The sequence below is a fragment of the Rattus rattus genome, chromosome 6 (genome assembly GCF_011064425.1).
Source record: "Rattus rattus isolate New Zealand chromosome 6, Rrattus_CSIRO_v1, whole genome shotgun sequence".
NCBI lineage: Eukaryota > Metazoa > Chordata > Mammalia > Rodentia > Muridae > Rattus > Rattus rattus.
In genome coordinates, this window is record NC_046159.1 from 15,711,233 (window position 1) to 15,730,725 (window position 19,493).

A 19,493-nucleotide genomic window follows, 5' to 3' on the forward strand; every position below is an offset into this window, starting at 1 on the left:
CCTGCTTCAATGAGTGCTCTCCCCCACCCACCCACCCTCTCCAGTCTCCCCGCCCTGGCATTCCTCTATACTGGGGCATCGAGCCTTCCCAAGAAAAATATGGAACATTTCACGAATTCGTGTGTCATCCCTGCACAGGGGCCATGCTAACTTCATCAGTAACTTCTAGGGTTCTTGATTTCCAAACCATAAAACCTAGGACTAGAAGTAATTCCTTTGCATTCAAGGCTGGCTGGTGCTGTGGTGCTGGTGCTGTGAGGAACACATAACAAACTCTTAGAATATTGTATACTCCACACATAATAAAAAAGTTTAGGGGACACTCGCAGGAATTGTATATTGAGATGGGTTCTCATGCAGCTGAAGTTCGGCTGGATTTAAACTATTACAGGTCTGTAATAGAATGCCCAGTGTTATTCCTAGAGCTCTCAGGTTAATTACAGCAGTTAAGATAGAGGTGGATTATATTACAACCATAAAATAAAACAATCTATTTTATAGTGAATTGACTTTTATGATACAGTCTAGATATTAATGAAAAGAATATCACTGTTATTCTCCACCCCAACTGGACATAAAAGTTTAAGATTTCACCATGGAAGATAAAGAGTATAAAAGACAGGAAGACAGGATGAGGAAGGATGAAATTATATATATATATATATATATATATATATATATATATATATATATATATATATATATATATTGTTGCACACCAGAGACAGTTTTTAGATGTGGACTGGACTCAGTGGATTAAAAAAATATAGAATTAAATTAGGATATCAATAGGAAGATAATGTGGGAGGTATCTATAGGTTCGACACTGAATGTCAGTCCTCAGGCAGTATCCATATTATTGTTTAAACACTGTCCTTCAATGTTCTGGAACTCTGCCAAGTATGCTAGGCCAGAGAACCCCAGGGACCTGTCTCTGACTCTCCTTAGCACTGGGGTTGCAATCACGCTACCAAGCCTGGCTAACTAGGCTCTGGGAACCAAACTTGGGTCTTCAGGCTTTTATAGAACAGTCTTTACTGACTGAAGTATGTTTCCAGCTCTTTCTCTTTATGGTCATTCTTTCTGCCCTATTACAGTTGGAATTTTCTCATGCTTTAAAACATCAGGTGTATTTCTTCATTAATAAAGCATTGACTATTTTTTTTTCCTTCAGAGTACTCCTTTAGCCTATAAATTTTAGTAATGGGAACCTGGGGACTTCAGTGACATTTAAAATGTCACTTGGCAAATATGAAGCCTATTGTGGGCATAGCTCAGTTATCAAAAGACAATGGCAGGGGGATCATGAGTTTTGGGCTAGCCTGGAATACACAGCAAATTCTAGAGGAAACCCTATTGAGAGAGAAAGAGGCGGGGAGGGTGCAAACAAAATACCACAAAAAACAAAAGTGAGACATTCGGTTCAGTCTTTTCTGGAATTAAGTTAATAAGGAGACACTCATTTTTTTCCTTCTAAAATGTTTATTCTTAACCACTGGATTCTTTTGCTTTCGTTTCTTTGGGACAGTGTTTTTATCACGTGGCTCAGGCTGTCCTTGAACATGACAGTTCCAATGCAACTTCCAGAGTGGAGTAACATCTGTGTGCTACTATGTCTGGCTCTGACTGGATCCTTCAGCTATCTTTGAGTATCAGGAAATGTTTCTGCAAAGAGCTTGGAAACAAGCAATTTTCAAACAAAGCCAGCAGAGGGGGTTTCAAAACAGCATGCACAGGGACAGAATAACAGATACGATTGCATGTGAAGCCTCTAACAGTATATATTTATCTTACATGTGTTCGGAAAGAATACAATCACATGAATCTGTAAGAAAAAGCACAAGTGGAAATGAAAATCATTTCCAAGCTATAGTAGGCAGAATACTTCCACATTAATATATATTGATATTATCAAACAGTAGCAGCTCATTGTATGATTTATATTTCAATCCAACAATACTTTTGGTCATTTGACCTGTGGTATACTTGCCTGGGGAGCTTTTAAAATCAAAATATTTTAATTAGATCTTAACGGAAGAAAACCATATACATGATTTAAAAGAAATCACCTTAGAGTAGTAACAAAAATCAACAAAGCCTTGCTTTTCCATTACCTATCCCCATACATTTTCTCTAGAAATAACCACTTTTAGCTCCTAGATGGTTTTTGCATTAATTTTCCTAATCATAGTTTATGTTGCTTCTTTATGTATTTGACCTTTATTTATGTTTTTGTAGTGCTGCATATCATACCTAGAGCCTCATGAAGGATAGGTCCACAACTTAAGTCTACATGGTAAGTCTACAACTTAATCAAATCTTCAGTCCTCTGGAATAGATCTTGATGCACTTTGTGTCATTACACATACATCTTTTTCAGTTTCCATCCTCCCAAGGTTACATAACTATTTCCTGTTAAATGAGAACTTATATTACAGGTACAGTATTATTCACATGAGGTAGGGCAGCATAATGTTTTCTTATTTTATTTTTCTTGGGGTTTCTAATTACCTGTTTAACTTTCAAAATAAAATACAATTACTAATTCACCCCAGGCTTGTAAAAAATCTCTAGCATACATTCACACACACCAGATAATCTGCTCCTTTTCAGACACTGAGAACATTCCATCTCTGGATGTTTACTCTTTAGGTCATGTGGTTACCGCCTCCATTTAGCAGTTAGAAACATGGCTGACCATAACAAGGAAATCTTTTTGTTCACAAATATACAGCTTTTACCCTCCCAGTCCACAATGGCACCATCAGTCCATTTACTTTCTTGTCCCTCCATTTGTCACGGTTTGTAACATCAGCATTTTACTCTGTAACTAAAATTAGGTATTCTCTTTAAAGAAGAAAGCCATATGTGGTCCATTTGCATTACTACCAGGGAACAGAAAATTCCTGCGAGGCGACTGGACTTTCTTTCCTTTGGAAACAATGTCTCTTTGACTGGAACATCTTCACATACTCCCATTTTATTTTCAAAATCCTGCTGTCACATTTGGCATATTTGAGGGCTCTCCTGTAGTCTGACTTTGACCCACAGTTTCAAAATATCCTCTTGTGGGAGGAAGAGATGAATGTTTTTTTTAGATCACATTCTTGATATAACAAACCTCTTACTCAATGTCTAGCTCACAGTCCAGTATTCTCAAAGATTAATTCAGAACGCAAGTTTGATGTAAATCTGTGTTCTTGAAAAACTTAGCCTTCCTTTCTCATAATGCATCCTGTGCCCTTTGTCATATCCTAAGACTTGCCAGGAGTTTACTGATGTGCAGTTCCTTTGGATACTTCCTTGGACAGCTGCTCTGCTGCTGGAACAATTTTTTTGCTCTTAATCGAATCAGCTAGCTTTCCCTCCTCCAACTCCTAGGAAGGGTAGGCTGCGAGCAGACTGCCCGCGAGCGAGCCTGATCTCGCGAGATTGCACGTTCTTCTCGCGCATCTTGAAGATGCCGCGGAGCGGTCTGGGAAGCGGCCATCTTGCGGTCCCGGGTGGCGCGCAACGCAGACAGGGCTCTAAATGTGTACCTGCAAGCGGATGTTGAGGATCACTGAGCCCGCGATGTAGAAGTACGGGAAGTTCATTCGCAGCTGCCAGGCCAGCTCGAAGAAGGCGAGCAGGGTGCGGGAGAGCCCCTTGCAGAAGACACCGTACGGGGTGGCGGCCGCAGGGCCCACAACCCTGAGCGCCAGGGCGGACGGGGCCTCGGCGGGGGTCATGGCGTTGTCAGACCAGGCCGAGGGTCCCGGAAGATCCGCGCAGTCCCGAGCCAGACCGAGCAGTGGCCGGGATGAAGCGGCCACCGCTTTAGCCTTCACCGGCAGCGGCCGCCGCTCCCTCCCTGGTGGCGCTGGGCGGCGTGGGCTCCGCCTCTTCCTGTCAGCTTCCAGGGGAAGGTTGGCTGCAGGCAATTATGTAACTGCTAGGGACAGCAGCACAGAGATCCGCTGTCCCTTTAAAGGGCAGAGCTCAGTGAGCTGATGTAACTTAGCCAACATTTAGTACACATTTTGCAAAGATCAAAGGTAGATGAAAATAAGAGTGTCTGCTCTTTAATCCCATAACATTCACTGAAACACTAACAAGGTGATCAGTCATCTTACATAAACGTATATAGGCATAGGGTCTGCATTTGTAACACCGTAAGTGAAAAGTCATCATATTAGGATAGGGATCTACCTGTATATTAGGACTATGTAGGTTGCAAGTGATAAATTAAGCAAATATGCACGATCTTTTTTTTTCTTTTATTGGATATATTTTTATTTACATTTCAAATGTTATTCCATTTCCCGGTTTCCCTGACATAAGTCCCTATCCCATTGTATAGGATGTGTGTTAGCACATGTATATATGGTTGTGTTTCCAATTAATATAAACCCATAAAAAGTTCAGATTAGGTATGGAAACCAGCTTTTTGCACTAGTGAAAAACCTAAGATAGACTCGAAAGACCAGAATACTAATATTTATTTCCATATTCTTAGTATACTATAGAAATACAAGTATTCATTATTCAAACTTTATTTCTGGCATTTATGTAATGCACTTCCATTAACTTTATTTGTTTCACTAATGCTCCAGTTTAGCCTCATTTATGTACTATGGATATACATTAATTTCTGAGCATAACTTTCAGAATATAGTATACTTCTATTAAAATTTTCCAGATCTGACTTAACTTGCATATATGCGTTAAGTATCCCAAGCATCCCCGTGCTCTGAGAGTGTCAGCTCAAAAGGACACTCCAATTTCCAAAACATCGAAGGACAGTCTATGCAAAAACGAGCTAACTCCTTGGACTGCAGGAGGATTTCTGGTTAGATAAAAGGCAGGCTCTTTTCAGGAACTTGTGTGGTGTGTTCCTACCTGCCAAAGGGAGCATTTATTTCTCTTACCTCTGGCAAAAGAGACTTGTCGTTCTCTTGTTAATATATGTCTTTGGCCGCTATCTAGTCTATCAAGGTCCTTGCCTCAACGTTTCTTCAGTCCTCACTCAGTTATGCATTTCCAAGACCCGATGCCCATTTCTGCTGGCCCTCCCTCAGTCCAGCTACTCTTTTGTAACCACCATTATTCGCACTATGCCTTCTCTATTCTCTATCCTTGATATTCTTCCCTCTGACAGACAGTCCTGGCCGTATCCAGTCTGCTGCCGTGTGCAATCTACTTTTTCTCGTGTCTTGACACTTCCAGTTCACCCTGGCTATTCCCTTACATCTAAAATAAAAATCTTCCCATACCATGGAGTAGTCCTGTCATCTGTCTATACACAGAGCACTTCTGTTTCTCAGTAAACTACCTATAGGTCTGGTGCAAATAACATGATTTTGTGAGAGCTGGAAAACTTAAAGAGGGGTCTCACTTTATGCTTCTTTTCTGCTATTGTATCAATGCTAAACCAGTAGAGAAACGGTCCCCAAACTAAGGACTAGAGAATAAAGAGTAGTTAAGGACAAATGACCAACTCAGAATGTACATGCTTCTAGTATACAGGTGTAGTTTATTCTGAAATCAGAATCCATGAAGCTGTTCAACATTGACTTAAGTCAGTCCGAGCCTGGATCATCCACTTTCTAATGACAGAAGTATTCCCTCATTCACATACTTACATCACCTGACCCATCCCTAGCCTGCCCTGGCTCTTGCCCTTGTTAACTCCATGAAAATAGCTGTCTTTTACCTTTGGAGAGTGGAGAATATAGCAGCCATGCACTAGGTAAGTGGCCACAATGAAGACTTATTCCTGTAGGACATGCTAATGATTCTTTAAAAAGCTCTCAATCCTGCTTAATGCTCAAGAGTGTTTGGAATCCGATATTTTAGAGGGTTGTGGTTTACTTCTGTCCCTTGAACTGAAAAGACTATTTCACACCTCTTAGTAGGTGTTTTTTTAAAAATAAAACTAAAAATGTTGAATCTTTCATTGCCTGGGAGGAAAAATTCAATACCATATTTCAACAACTGATCAAAAGTAGCAGATGATTAAAATAATTACTCTGGATAGCCCGTCATAGCCTTCTCTTGATTTTTATCAAATCTTTTGTTTCCTTAATTTTGATTATGCCTAAAACTTTCTTTAAAATTGTTTGGCTTGATAATCACTAGAGAATGTTTAAGGTGAACCATAATGTGTCTGTGCAGAACCATACTTTTAACTACGTATTTATTTAAATTTTACTAATGTAAATCTATTAGGAAAGAAATTCTTTCAGAATGAAATGGTTCACTTCTCATGATTGAAGGGCATAGACCAGAAAAAAAATGAGTTGTCTGAATACCTGCATGCTAACCATTTGAATTCAACATTTTCACTCATGCTGTACACAGAAACAGCTTGATATTTTACTGGCAACTTTTGCAGAGATTTAGTAAAATCCTTTGAAATGGAAATGTTTTCAAGTGGATGCCAGTAATTAGGTTCTGTAGGAGCCCTGGGCAATTTATGGGTCTATACTATAGAATCAAGTTTTTGTAAATAACATTTGCTTAATAGTAAAAGTCTAGCAACATGTTATACTTTTGGAAAGAGTAACAGCCTTCTGCATTTTGATCACTTACTCATTCTGGGAGTGAGCTATTTGAGTCATAATTTATTAATGATGCATTAAACAATTACATGTTACTTGGCATGACAGAAAATCTTGGTAACCCAGCAAAAGTATTGCGAAGAAAGAAACAAAACCAAATATATTTCTAAATCTACTTGTAAATTTTTTTCTAAGAGGACAGGACTTGGTTTTAACTTTTATTTAAAGAGACAGAGTCTCATTGTGTTGTTTACTCCCATCACCTCATGGCCTCACTTCAGACTATTGCTACATTCAATACAGAACCTTCACTATAAGGCATTTGGGGGTTTATTTAATGCCCTAACCATGACAAGGTCAAAAGGGTGTCTTTTAAAAATAAAACTAAAAATGTTGAATCTTTCATTGCCTGGGAGGAAAAATTCAATACCATATTCGATGCCTTGGGAATTGTTTTCCTGAGAGGATACTTAATGAGAAAGTATCAAACAACATTCAGAAGACTGCTTATGGTAGTCCGCACACTAACTGACAAACAGTGCAAACACCCTTAAGTGCAGACAGATCATCAGTTACAGCACAGCCTCACCACGGAACCACATGGGGAAATGCAAGGCAAAAAGTCAAGGATTCTTAAGACCTGGCACTGCTTAGCAATATCTTGACATTTAGCACAGCTAATGGGGAAGGGGAAATTAATAAACTCACTGAGAAGAGAAAAATTACAATAGACATCAAAGAAAATGACAACATAGGAGAATATTTTAAATGCCTAAACTCCACTGAGTTAGAAATCTAAAAGAAATTAAAGAATTTCTCGATTTATATAACAAGTTGAATCAAGAAAAAACCAGCAATATAAATAGACCAATAATGAACGAGGAGATTGAACCAATAATTTTCTGACTAAACCACGCCCAGTTCAGATGGTTTCAGATAAAAATTGAACTGTAAATTGTATCCTGAGTATTCCAATATATTTTACTAATATCCACTTATCAGTGAGTATATATCATGTGTATTCTTTTGTGATTGGGTTACCTCACTCAACATAATATTTTCTAGTTCCATCCATTTGCCTATGAATTTCATGAAGTCACTGCTTTTAATAGCTGAGTAGTTTCCCATTGTGTAGATGTACCACATTTTCTGTATCCATTCCTCGAAGGACATCTGGGCACTTCCCAGCTTCTTGCTGTAATAAATAAGGCTGCTATGAACATAGTGGAGCATGTGTCATTGTTATATGTTGGAGCATCTTTTGAGTATATGCCCAGGAATGGTAGAGCTGGGTCCTCAGGGAGTACTATGTCCAATTTTTTGAGAAACTGCCAAACTGATTTCCAGAGTTCTTGTCTCAGCTTGCAATCTCACCAACAAACTCAGAATGCCCAAGATACAATTTACAGACCACATGAAGCTCAAGAAGAAGAAAGACCAAAGTGTGGATGCTTCAGTACTTTTTAGAAGGGGAACAAAATACTCACAGAAGGAAATACAGAGACAAAGTGTGGAGCACAGACTGAAGGAAAGGCCATCCAGAAACTGCCACACATCGGAACTATCCCACATACAGTCACTACTGCAGATGCCAAGAGGTGCATGTTGACAGGAGCCTGATAAAGCTGTCTCCTGAGAGGCTCCACCAGAGCCTGACAAATAGAAGCAGATGCTTGCAGCCAACTATTAGATTGAGAATAGGGTCCCCAGTGTAGGAGTTAAAGAAAAGACTGCGGTAATCGAGGGGTTTGCAACCCCAGAGGAAGAACAACAATATCAACCCACCAGACACCTCTCAACTCCCAGGGACTAAACCCCCAACCAAAGAATACACATGGAGGGACCCATGGCTCCAGCAGCATATGTAGCAGAGGATAGGCTCTGTCAATGGGAGGAGAGGCCTTTGGTCCTGTGAAGGCTCAATGTTCCAGTGTAAGGGAATGCCAGGGCAGGAAGGTAGGAGGGAATGGGTGGGTAGATGGTGGAGCACTCTCATGGAGGCAGGTGGTGGGGTGATGGCATGGGGAATTTTCAGAGGGGGAACCAGGAAAGGGGATAACATTCGAAAGGTAAATAATGAAAATATCCAATAAAAGAAGAGAAAAATAAAAAGGAAAAGATGCATTGGAATTAAACTATAACAAAATTGAACTGGATATTCAAAGAGGTATTACAACAAACATATCTTGAATTGTTTTTAAAAATGAACAAAAAAAGGGTGGGGGGGAAGAAGAAACAGAAGGAAGAATTTCAAACTTGTATGTAACAAGTCAGTATTGTTCAAATACCAAACCAGATTAAAAACATATCAAATAAAATTAATGACTAATAACTGTGGTAAACATAGTGGCTAAAATATTTGCAAATGGGATTTGATATAGCAAAAAGATCACCTACCACTACCAAATTGAGTTTATCCTGGAGATGTAGAGATGGATCAACATAAGTAAGTATAATAAATAATATCAGTGGATATAAAGCCAATCAAAAAAGCATCCATTACCTGTGGAAAGTCCTTAAACAAAACCCAATATACTTTAATGATCAAGGTTCTGGGGATAAACAGCCTAGAAAAAAAAAATCCAAAGGAAGAAAGAACAGGTTCATGCAGTAGTGTGGATAAATTCTGTCAAATAGTACTATCAAGAAACTCACCAAGGGTTCTTTTCCGGTTCCCGCAGCCGCAGCCATGAGCAGCAAAGTTTCACGCGACACCCTCTACGAGGCGGTGCGGGAAGTCCTGCACGGGAACCAGCATAAGCGCCGCAAGTTTCTGGAGATGGTGGAGCTGCAGATCAGCCTGAAGAACTACGACCCTCAGAAGGACAAACGCTTCTCGGGCACCGTCAGGCTTAAGTCCACCCCTCGCCCCAAGTTCTCCGTGTGCGTCCTGGGGGGACCAGCAGCACTGTGATGAAGCCAAGGCCGTGGATATCCCCCACATGGACATCGAGGCGCTCAAGAAGCTTAACAAGAACAAGAAGTTGGTCAAAAAGCTGGCCAAGAAGTATGATGCCTTTTTGGCCTCCGAATCTCTGATCAAGCAAATCCCAGGTACCTGGGCCCAGGCCTAAACAAGGCCGGGCAAGTTCCCCTTCCTGCTGACACACAATGAAAACATGGTGGCCAAAGTGGATGAGGTGAAATCCACAATCAAGTTCCAGATGAGGAAGGTGCTGTGTCTGGCTGTTGCCGTCGGCCACGTGAAGATGACTGACGACGAGCTAGTCTACAACATCCACCTGGCTGTCAACTTCTTGGTGTCCTTACTCAAGAAAAACTGGCAGAACGTCTGAGCTCTATATATCAAGAGCACCGTGGGCAAGCCCCAGCGTCTGTATTAGGATGCTCCAATAAACCTCGGTGCTGCCTAAAAAAAAAAAAAAAAAAAAAAAAAAAAAAAAAGAAACTCAACAAAGAAGACCAGAAATGTATTATAGAAGCTTTGCATAGTGGCCTACACCTGTGAGTATAATACTTGGAGGATGAGGCAGTAGGATTGCCACATATTTGCCTTAGAAATATCTGCCTATTAGAAGGGTATAAAAGTTATATAAGAATATTTTCTCACTTGAATAGAATTATTATTACTTTTTTGTAAGTAGGTGGGTGACTAATTCAATTAGCATTTTTTCTGGTGTGAAATTTAAGTTGACCTTTTTTTTCCATGTTATCATTCAGTCTTTCAGAGTCATTTATTGAAGAAACTCTTCTTTGCAATTTAGCAGGTTAGGTGTTGTCCTTGAAAGTGTAAGATCTGCATAAACTAGTCTGTCACTAGAAACATTACTGTGTTTCGTGTTCCATTTGTACTGTGAATCAGCAGTGTTAAAATTAAAGGAAAAGATTAAATATTTATTCTCTTAATTGCAGGTTATTTAAATAATAATTCTCTTCCCTACAAGATGTGCAGAGGTAAAGATGGAGCCGAGACCGAGGGAACAGCCAAAACATGACTGCTCCAGCTTTAGATTTACCCATACGGCAGAGTCCCACTCTTGACACTATTAGTGATACTCTGTTATATGTTACATCATATAGTATGTAATGATTCTATATATTACGATACTATGTTATACCTAGCATAATTGTCCCCTTAGAGTCTTTATCCAACAGTGGATGAAAGCAGATGCAGGGCCCCATAACCAAACACCAGGTGGAGCTTGGAGAGTCTTATGGACCAGTGGGGAATAGAGCTAAGCCAGCCAGAGGAGCCAAGTTCACCACACGAAGACCTACAGCATCAACTAACCTGGGCTCACAGGACTTGCAGAGACTGGGCCACCAAACAAAGAGCATGTAGGCACTGACTTAGCCCCACCCTCCACATTTGTAGCAGATGTGCAGCTTTGTCTTCAGGTGGGACACCTAACAAGTGGAGTGGGGGCTGACCCTGTCTCTGTTCTGTGCCATTGGCTACCCTTCTCCGTACTTAAACTAGCTGGTTAGCCCTCAATGGGAGAGTATGTGCCTAGCCCCTGCTGGAACTAGAAGTCCCAGGATGGGGTGGTATCCAATAGGGGATCCTCTTCTCTGAGGAAAAGGGGAGGGGGAAATGGTGGGACTTGTAAGGGTGGGACTTGGAGGAGAAGAAGGGATCTGTGATCTGGAAGTAAAGTGGATAAACAAATTATTGGAGAAATTAATTATTTTAAAATTGAATGGACAAAAACAGTAACCTTTTTAAAGCTCTACACATGAGGAATATTTTGCCAAACATCATTAATGGGCTAAAAAGACTGAACAGCATGAAAGATGTTTTGAATCTTCATTATCTACAAGAGACATACATTTGAGATACCATAGTAATAATTCTATCATGAAGCAAGCATGTGGCTATGTATACTACAGGAATACACATTTTCAAACACAGTTACACATGCTTATTAGCTGTTGAAGGAGCATTGGATTCCCTGGGTTTCCAAGAAAACACTCCCAAAAAAACTATGTATTGAATCAATCATTTTATTAACAGAAAACTAAAGTTGTTTAACAAAGATAATGAAGATATTCAAGCAATGTGATTACAACTGTCAAAGCAGAATATAGCCATATTTTCATGCTAACAAATAAGAATTCATCCTTGACTCAATATCAAATGAGAAGTCCATTGGTCTATAGGAGGAACATAGGAACAAGAATTAATCTGAGCAGTTATGAAAGTGTACTCTTTGTAGGAAGAAGGGTTTAGTTCACCTAATAACACACTATGGTGCTGTTTGCTTAAAATTGGACACACAGTTATAAAAAAATCACTATATATCCACAGTTCAGATGCACATATAAAGTTGATATACTACAAGAGGGGGCAGGGAAGATAACTTAGCTGGTAAGAGCACCTGCACAGCTATGGGGATCTAAGGTCAAACCCACAGAATCCATAAAGAGCAAGGCATGACTATGTGCATCTTCTATACCAGTGCTGGATTGAGGGAATGGGGAGAAGAGAAAGAAGGATCACTGGAGCTTTGATCCAGCTCAGAGAGAGACGTTATCTCACAGAACCTGGACAAAGTGATAGATAAGGACACCACAAATTCTTCTCCAGTGTTTGCCCCATGGGGCATCGGCACCCTTACACGTGAGTGTGCATATGACACACACATACAACCTTACACACAAGTGTTACTAGTTTTGATTTTTATTTGAATTTTATCACTGCTCAGGTGAGTGAGTATGAAAGTGATATAACTGGGAAGGTGAAAATGAAGAACGTGACAGCTTTTTATGTATGACTGTCCTCACTATAGACACTTCGTCCTCTGAACTGCATCCCTGCTTTGTGCCCTTCAATTAATCTACTTCCTGTGAAAGAGGCACAGCAAGATGTGGCTGCACATAAATGATGACATCATCGATGATCATCATCCGATTCCACAACCAAAGGCTGCAAACTGTAGCTCCTGTCTCTTTAAATTTGGATGCAGTGAATTATTATTATTATTATTATTATTATTATTATTATTATTATTATTATTATTGTTGTTGTTGTTGTTGTTGTTGTTGTTGTTGTTGCTGCTGCTGCTGCTGCTGCTGCTGTTGTTAAAAATGAAGGCACACCATTTCAATGGTTATTCATGCTTGCCATTCATCTCCAATCCATGAGAGGGATCTTGGGAGGAGGAAATAATGTCATTTCCGTTTGCTGATTATTTGTGGCACCTAAAATTGAAAACAAAATAGTTTTCAAAATATTTCTACTGAACTAATGAATGGATTGATAAATGAATGATTGGATTAGGGTTGGCAAAATGACAATAAACAAAACCCATTATGATAGCTGCATACAAGCATGAATGTTGTGTTTCTCTTTTAATTTTTAGGTTACAAGTTTATAAAGTAGATGGCATTTGCCACAAATTTCAGTTTTGAAGACGTATGCAAAGGAGTTCAATAAAATTTCACATATTTTCAACTGTCAACTTCGATACTATCATTTCATCTTCTTATTATTTACTTTATATGCAAAATGCCATCTAGCATTATAAAATCTAGGTAGCAAACAGACTCCTTTCATTACTTATATTTCTTTTTTCTTTTTTTTAATGGCTGTGAGATTAAACCTAGGGTCTCTTACATGACCGACAAGTATTCTTCATCTCAGCTACTCTTGAGGCCTACCAGCATCCTTTCTTAATTATAATGTTTGTGCATTTTCTCCCATAACACTTCTAAACACTTTTCAAGTGAGCGTATGGTAAGATCACTTGAAGCAAACAAAGAAAATCTAAAATTCAACAATGTTTTCTCTGCATCATTCAGAGGCATTTACAAAACCAGATCCCATGCTCACAGTGTTTCACTATAGTTAAAATTGGAAGGATAATATTGGCAATACAAAATATTCCCTCAGAGAATAGATATGTGAGGACTCACACAGATCCATGCCCAAAGTAGTCGATAGAAAGTGTCACTCAAAGAGTGACTCCATGTATAAATGCTTGCTTTTTGTGTTGGGGACTGGAACCTTTGCTGTATAGCTCTTTTTGGTCAATTGTCTCTTAGATGTGGTTGCTCCTTTTGGTGACAGAGCACCTTCCATTGATTCTGTAAGAGTTTGGGCTCTTCTTTTACTATAACTGTGCCAGAGACATGCGCAGTAATCTTGACACTATTAATAGAGTAGCAGGTTTGTTCTGAGCAAAGCCACTTGGACAGCAGAGTGCGGCAGTTTCAGCTGCTAAGGTAGAACCTCAAAGGCTTCCTATCTAGAGTGAAAAGTCAAGAAGAGAAGTTCAGGGATCCTCCCGGCATAGTGTTACTCACTCCCATGTATACAAGCTCTGCCGCTTTTCCTTAAGGTCTTACCGCTCTTGTAGTAGCACATGCTCCGTACAGCCCCACCTCCATTGTGTTTTGCATTTTTATTCGCCGACTTTCTCTTTTTTGTTATAGAGAAAGAACCATTCGAAGAGCTTTCTGTGTCCAGGTATGCTCGTGCTTCTGTTCTAGAAATTTCTCCTAAAATGTTTCATATGCTAGCTTAATTTACCTTCCTAGTCATTTCTCTCCCGAAATGTTGGGCATTCATGAGAAATTTCAGGATCTTTTTGTCTCATTTTCTTTGCTCAGTGTTGCTCCAGAGGGAGGTGGTAGTTGTTTTTCTTTCACATGCAGTAGCCTGTGGCTTTCTCTTCAATCTAAACACTTTCGTTGCCGTTACCGTGATATAGAGTCTTACCAAAAAGCCCAGTTTTCTTGAGCCATGTATAGCAATGTGGTAAGTGTACCAGGTTTCCTAAAGTTTTTGATGATTTTCTGGTTGCTTATCCTGATATATTTGTGTGTGTGTGTGTGTGTGTGTGTGTGTGTGTGTGTGTGTGTGTGTGTTTGCTCCTTTGGCTGTCGTCATTTAGCTCTTGAAGAACGCTATGACCTGTTGCTGCAGTCCCTGACTTGCCTTGGGTGTGTATTGTGTTGTATATACCTTGGTGCCTACAGTAATTTTAAATGGACGGATGTTGACACAAAGTGGAGGAAAACAAATAGTATCTGCAGCTCGTACTGGTGAAGGAATCGCGTGCATGAACACAGAGAGGAGACCCAGAGAATGAAGAGGATTTGTTTTATGCAGATGAATTTACGTAAGCTTGTTGTCTGCTTTATAACAATAGGAGTGTTTCCAAATTATTTGCATGTATGGAAAAGATAGTCACAGATCTTTAGAATATTCTAGTACATCAACTACTGCATCAATTACACATGAAAGCAATTTTATACCATCTCCTAAGAAACTATCATGTTACTAAATCTTAAGTGAAATATTCATTAAGTTTTAAGTAAATGATAAACCTGAGTTTTAGAAGTCAGAAACAAAAATGATTATCATTGAAATAAATACACATTTACGAACTAGTACATGCCTGTGTACATATGCATATACAACATTATAAAAAGTAAATTATCAATCTAGTCATTCTCAGTTATTTGAGGAATAACTAACTATGGAAGATTATTAGGTAGCTGTTTGTTTCTAGAAAAAACTTTGGAAAACAAGAATAAGAGCCTATACCAGCACCCTTTTGAAATATTAAATGAAATTCTTATGTTAGATAACAATTTAGGTACTATTGACTTTTATGTGAGTTATAACTTTATAAATTTGCTTGTCATAAATTAAGTGATTGAACGTTAATATGTAGATAGTGGAAACCATGTAAATAAATATGTTCATTTTGATGACTGCATATGGCAATTTTGTTTCCCTCAGCATCAATTACAGAAGACTTCAACACATCTTCTATAAGGTATAGAGCATCTGGATGAAGCTGAAATGGATTTGTTTGAAAAATCTCATCTTTTGTGAAGAAAACTGTAAACCAGCCCACGAGTGATTCTTTGTGTTTATGTGACACGGCATGTAAGAGTTCATTAAATTAGTATGCTGTGAATTCTTAAGAGTCAGCTAGGCATGGTTTAGAAGACTGTCATTAAAATATTTAGCACTGTAGTAGAAATTGGAGCTTCCTCTTGGAAACGATGAGTGGTGTCTTACATTACATATTATTAACTACTCTATGTGTGGAATTCATAGTGGGAAGTTTTGGCAATGCATTCACAGTTCTCGTGAACATCGCGGACTGGGCCAAGAGGAGAAAGATATCTTTTATAGATCAGATCTTCACTGCTCTGGCAATTTCCAGAATTGGTTTCCTCTGTTCAATAATCACAAGTATGCTGGTATATGAACTGCACCCAACCTTAATAATGACTAAAAGACTTGTGAGAGAAATTAATATTTCCTGGACAGTGACCAATCATTTCAGCGTCTGGCTTGCAACAAGTCTCAGCATCTTTTATTTTCTCAAAATAGGCACTTTTTCAAACTCTCTTTTTCACCTAAAATGGAGAGTAAAACAAGTGGTTATAGTGACATTGCTGGCATCATTGCTCATCTTCTTTTCAAATTTCTTAATCATAAACAGATGCGCTGATCTCTGGATAGATGGGCGTGAAGTTAATATGTCTTACAGTGCTATCTTAACCACTGCTATGCAAATTTCTAGGCTTATGATAGTCATCAACACTATGTTCACACTTATCCCATTCGCTCTATCTCTGACAATGTTTCTCCTTCTCATTTTCTCTCTATGGAGACACCTGAGGAACATGCAGGGCAATGCCGCAGGCTTCAGAGACATCAGCACTGCAGCCCACATAAAGGCCCTGCAAATGGTGGTCACCTTCCTGTTACTGTATACCATATTTTTCCTATCGATTATTCTGCAGTTTTCTAACCCTAAATTTCAGAAGAAAAGTTCAGTTACTCTATTTTTCTCCGCTATTGGACTTGCCTTCCCTTCAGGCCACTCATATGTCCTGATTCTTGGAAACACTAAGCTCAGACAGGCATTTCTGTCCACGGTGTGGTGGCTGAGGTGCACGCTCAGGGACGCAGAACCCTCAGATACCTAAAGCATTATTGTTGGTCATTTTTGTATTTTAGTCGAAGATCTGTTCCTAAGAAATTAAATATGTCTAAATTTTTTCTTTTTTGCTTAGTTTGTAGCATTGTACGTTTGGGGAAAATTTTATGTAGATTAGGAAGTATCTAAACATATTACAACTTTGATATAAAATTTGGATATGTCTATATTGTTCAACAAGGATATAAGTGAATATGGACTAAATAAATATATGAGCACATAATATTAGTATAAAATAATTTTTTATACAGACTTGAGCCCTTGGACATTTTAAAATCATTTATATTTATCCATAAAAATACATGTATATGTATTCATGTTGACATGATAAACATGAAACTGTAATTGTATTTACTTACTAACACTTATAAAATCTAGAACATGTCAAGAAATGATATATAGCCTTGGACATCAGATAAAAATAACCTATTCTCTGTTTCAAATACAAGATCAATTTTGAAAAATTTCAATAAAATTTCTCATTTTATCCAAGTTGTCTTTCTACAATTAATTTGGAATTCAAGAATATTTGAAACATATTCATCAAAAAAGGAAATTCACTATCATTTTAAAGTAGATTTTATATTCTGCATCCCATTTAAATTTCTATCTCCATAACAAATCATGATTGTAAGTATCTTCATTGAATACTACAGTGAAGGGGTTTGTGTTCTTGTTTTAATTTATGTAAGGATACACCTGTCCTTTTCTCTGGGAAACAAACTATGCTGTCATCGGAATAGAAATTTAGAGTAACTTGGGAGTGACTGATGTGTTATTAACATGAACTTTTGTTGTGTATGTCTATTGTTATTGATTGCAATGCAACATAAAATGGGAGTTAAAATGTATAAATGTAGTCACCCAGGAGTATAGTTTAAAACTCAGGCTATAGAAGGGAGGTGATGTGAGCTGAAAATGGTTTTACGGTTTATGTGTTTTTGCATCAGTACTTTTGAATCTATATTGAGGATCCTGTGAATTTCTTCAGATTACTATTGTTATGTTTTATCAATATTGTTCTAACTTTATTCTTTTATGATTTATTCTTTGAAAAGTGTGGAGTATATTTTTGGGACACTGTTGGGATTCAATTGGATGGGATCATACATGTTATAGAAGGTAAATATATGTAATAGGTAGCCACTTAAAGGAGGATGCTATAGTACATATATGTGGCTCATTGATACGAGAAAATATCAGCTCATTTTTAAAATATTATATGAATGAATTATTTTAGTGAAAAGAAGTTGGAGGACTGGATTGGGAAATAGGGAAGATTTTCTGTATGTAAGTGTTTGTTATTCTGTTAGAAATCAATAAAGAAATGAATGTGTGTACACAAATCTTAGAGAAACTGGACATTTTTAGTGTCAATGTAGAAGCATGTCAAACTTCCCTCTACTGTTTGCTATGGTACTGGTAGACCAAAGAATACAGAATTCAGCAGGCGTTTTCAATATGACTTCAAATAACTGTACCTAAAAGACTTCTAGCAAATGCCTGTCTGTTAGCTTTCATTTCACCAATATGCTAGATTAATTGCCAGACCTAGTCAAGGGAATTCTCATAGGTCAGTCAGTGATCCAGAGCTCTGTTTTCTTGATAGTGTCTGTTCTCAGCCTTGACTTGGTGTGTGTGTGTGCGCGTGTGTGTGTGTGTGTTTGTGCGTGTGTGTGAAATAGTCTCATTTACATCTCTGGTTTGTTTTGGATTAGTTATCTTTCTACCTCTACCTCCTTACTCTTAGGCTGGGTTACCAGTGTGTACCACCACATCAAATTTACTGTAACCATTGACACCTGTTCTTCTGTCTTCTTTGATATTTCCATCTGCTTTGAGTCATTGAGCCATTGGCTACCATTAGTTCTTGAGGGATTTTATTGTCATGCTTTATTTTCTGCTTGTCTGGGTAATTAATCATTCTTCATCTCCTTTGATGTTTGTGATGTTGGCAATATAGAAGGCATCTCAAAGGATAAATGGGCTGAAAGGAATTAGTGAAATGATACCCTTCACAATAGAAACAAATAATATAAAATATCTTGGTGTGACTCTAACCAAGCAAGTAAAAGATCTACATGACAAGAACTTCAAGTCTCTGAAGAAAGAAATCAAAGCCCTCAGAAGATGGAAAGATCTCCCATACTCGTGGATTGGCAGGGTTAATATAGTAAAAATGGCCATCTTGACTAAAGCAGTCTACAGATTCAATGTAATCCCCATCAAAATCCCAAGTCAATTCTTCATAGAGTTAGAAAGAGCAATTCTCAAATTCAACAAATGGTCCTGGTTCAACTGGAGGTCAGCTTGTAGAAGAATGCAAACTGATCCACTTTAATCTCTTTGTACAAAGCTCAAGCCCAAGTGGATCAAAGACCTCCACATAAAACCAGATACACTGAATGTAATAGAAGAGAGGTTGTAGAAAAGTCTCAAACACATGAGGACAGGGAAAAATTTTTCTGAACAGAGGATCAATGGGTCAGGCTCTAAGATCAACAATTGACAAGTGGGACCTCATGAAATGGGAAAGTTTCCATAAGGCCAAGAGCACTGTCAATAGAACAAAACATCAAACAACAGATTGGGAAAAAGATCTTTACTAACCTATATCTCATAGAGGGCTAATACCCAATATATACAAAGAACTCAAGAAGGTAGACTCCAAAGAAACAAATAATCCTATTAAAAATGGGGTACACGGCTAAACAAAGAATTCTCAACTGAGGAATCTCAAATGGCCGAGAAACAGCTAAAGAAATGTTCAACATTCTTAGAAATCATGGAAATGCAAATCAAAAACACCCTGAGATTCCACTTCAAACCAGTCAGAATGGTTAAGATCAAAAACTCAGTTGACAGTAGATGCTGGCAAGGAGGTGAAGAAAGAGGAACATGCCTCCATTGTTGGTGGGATTGCAAGCTGATACAACCACTCTGGAAATCAGTCTGGCAATTCCTCAGAAAACTGAACATATTGCTATGTGAGGACTCAGATATACCACTCCTGAGAATATACCCA

The 19,493-nt window shown here is 38.5% G+C and overlaps 2 protein-coding genes, 1 non-coding gene and 1 pseudogene across 3 annotated transcripts; 2 read left to right on the forward strand and 2 right to left on the reverse strand.

Annotated features, from left to right (window-relative positions):
* Positions 1–93: 93 nt before the first annotated feature.
* Positions 94–199, reverse strand: LOC116904650. The gene has a single exon (XR_004388353.1). It is a non-coding gene; the product is annotated as a U6 spliceosomal RNA (small nuclear RNA).
* Positions 200–777: 578 nt separating this feature from the next.
* On the reverse strand, positions 778–4,034 carry Smim10l1 (small integral membrane protein 10 like 1). Its single transcript, XM_032905550.1, is given in 3 exon segments — positions 778–1,337; positions 1,339–1,353; positions 3,540–4,034. Coding segments are annotated over 3 exon segments (270 nt in total). The 5' UTR covers positions 3,732–4,034; the 3' UTR covers positions 778–1,274.
* A 5,175-nt stretch (positions 4,035–9,209) lies between these two features.
* LOC116903178 lies at positions 9,210–9,886 on the forward strand (annotated as a pseudogene).
* A 5,635-nt stretch (positions 9,887–15,521) lies between these two features.
* LOC116903763 (taste receptor type 2 member 140-like) lies at positions 15,522–16,457 on the forward strand. The gene has a single exon (XM_032906454.1). The coding sequence runs from the start codon at positions 15,522–15,524 to the stop codon at positions 16,455–16,457; it is 936 nt and encodes a 311-aa protein (XP_032762345.1).
* Positions 16,458–19,493: the final 3,036 nt, after the last annotated feature.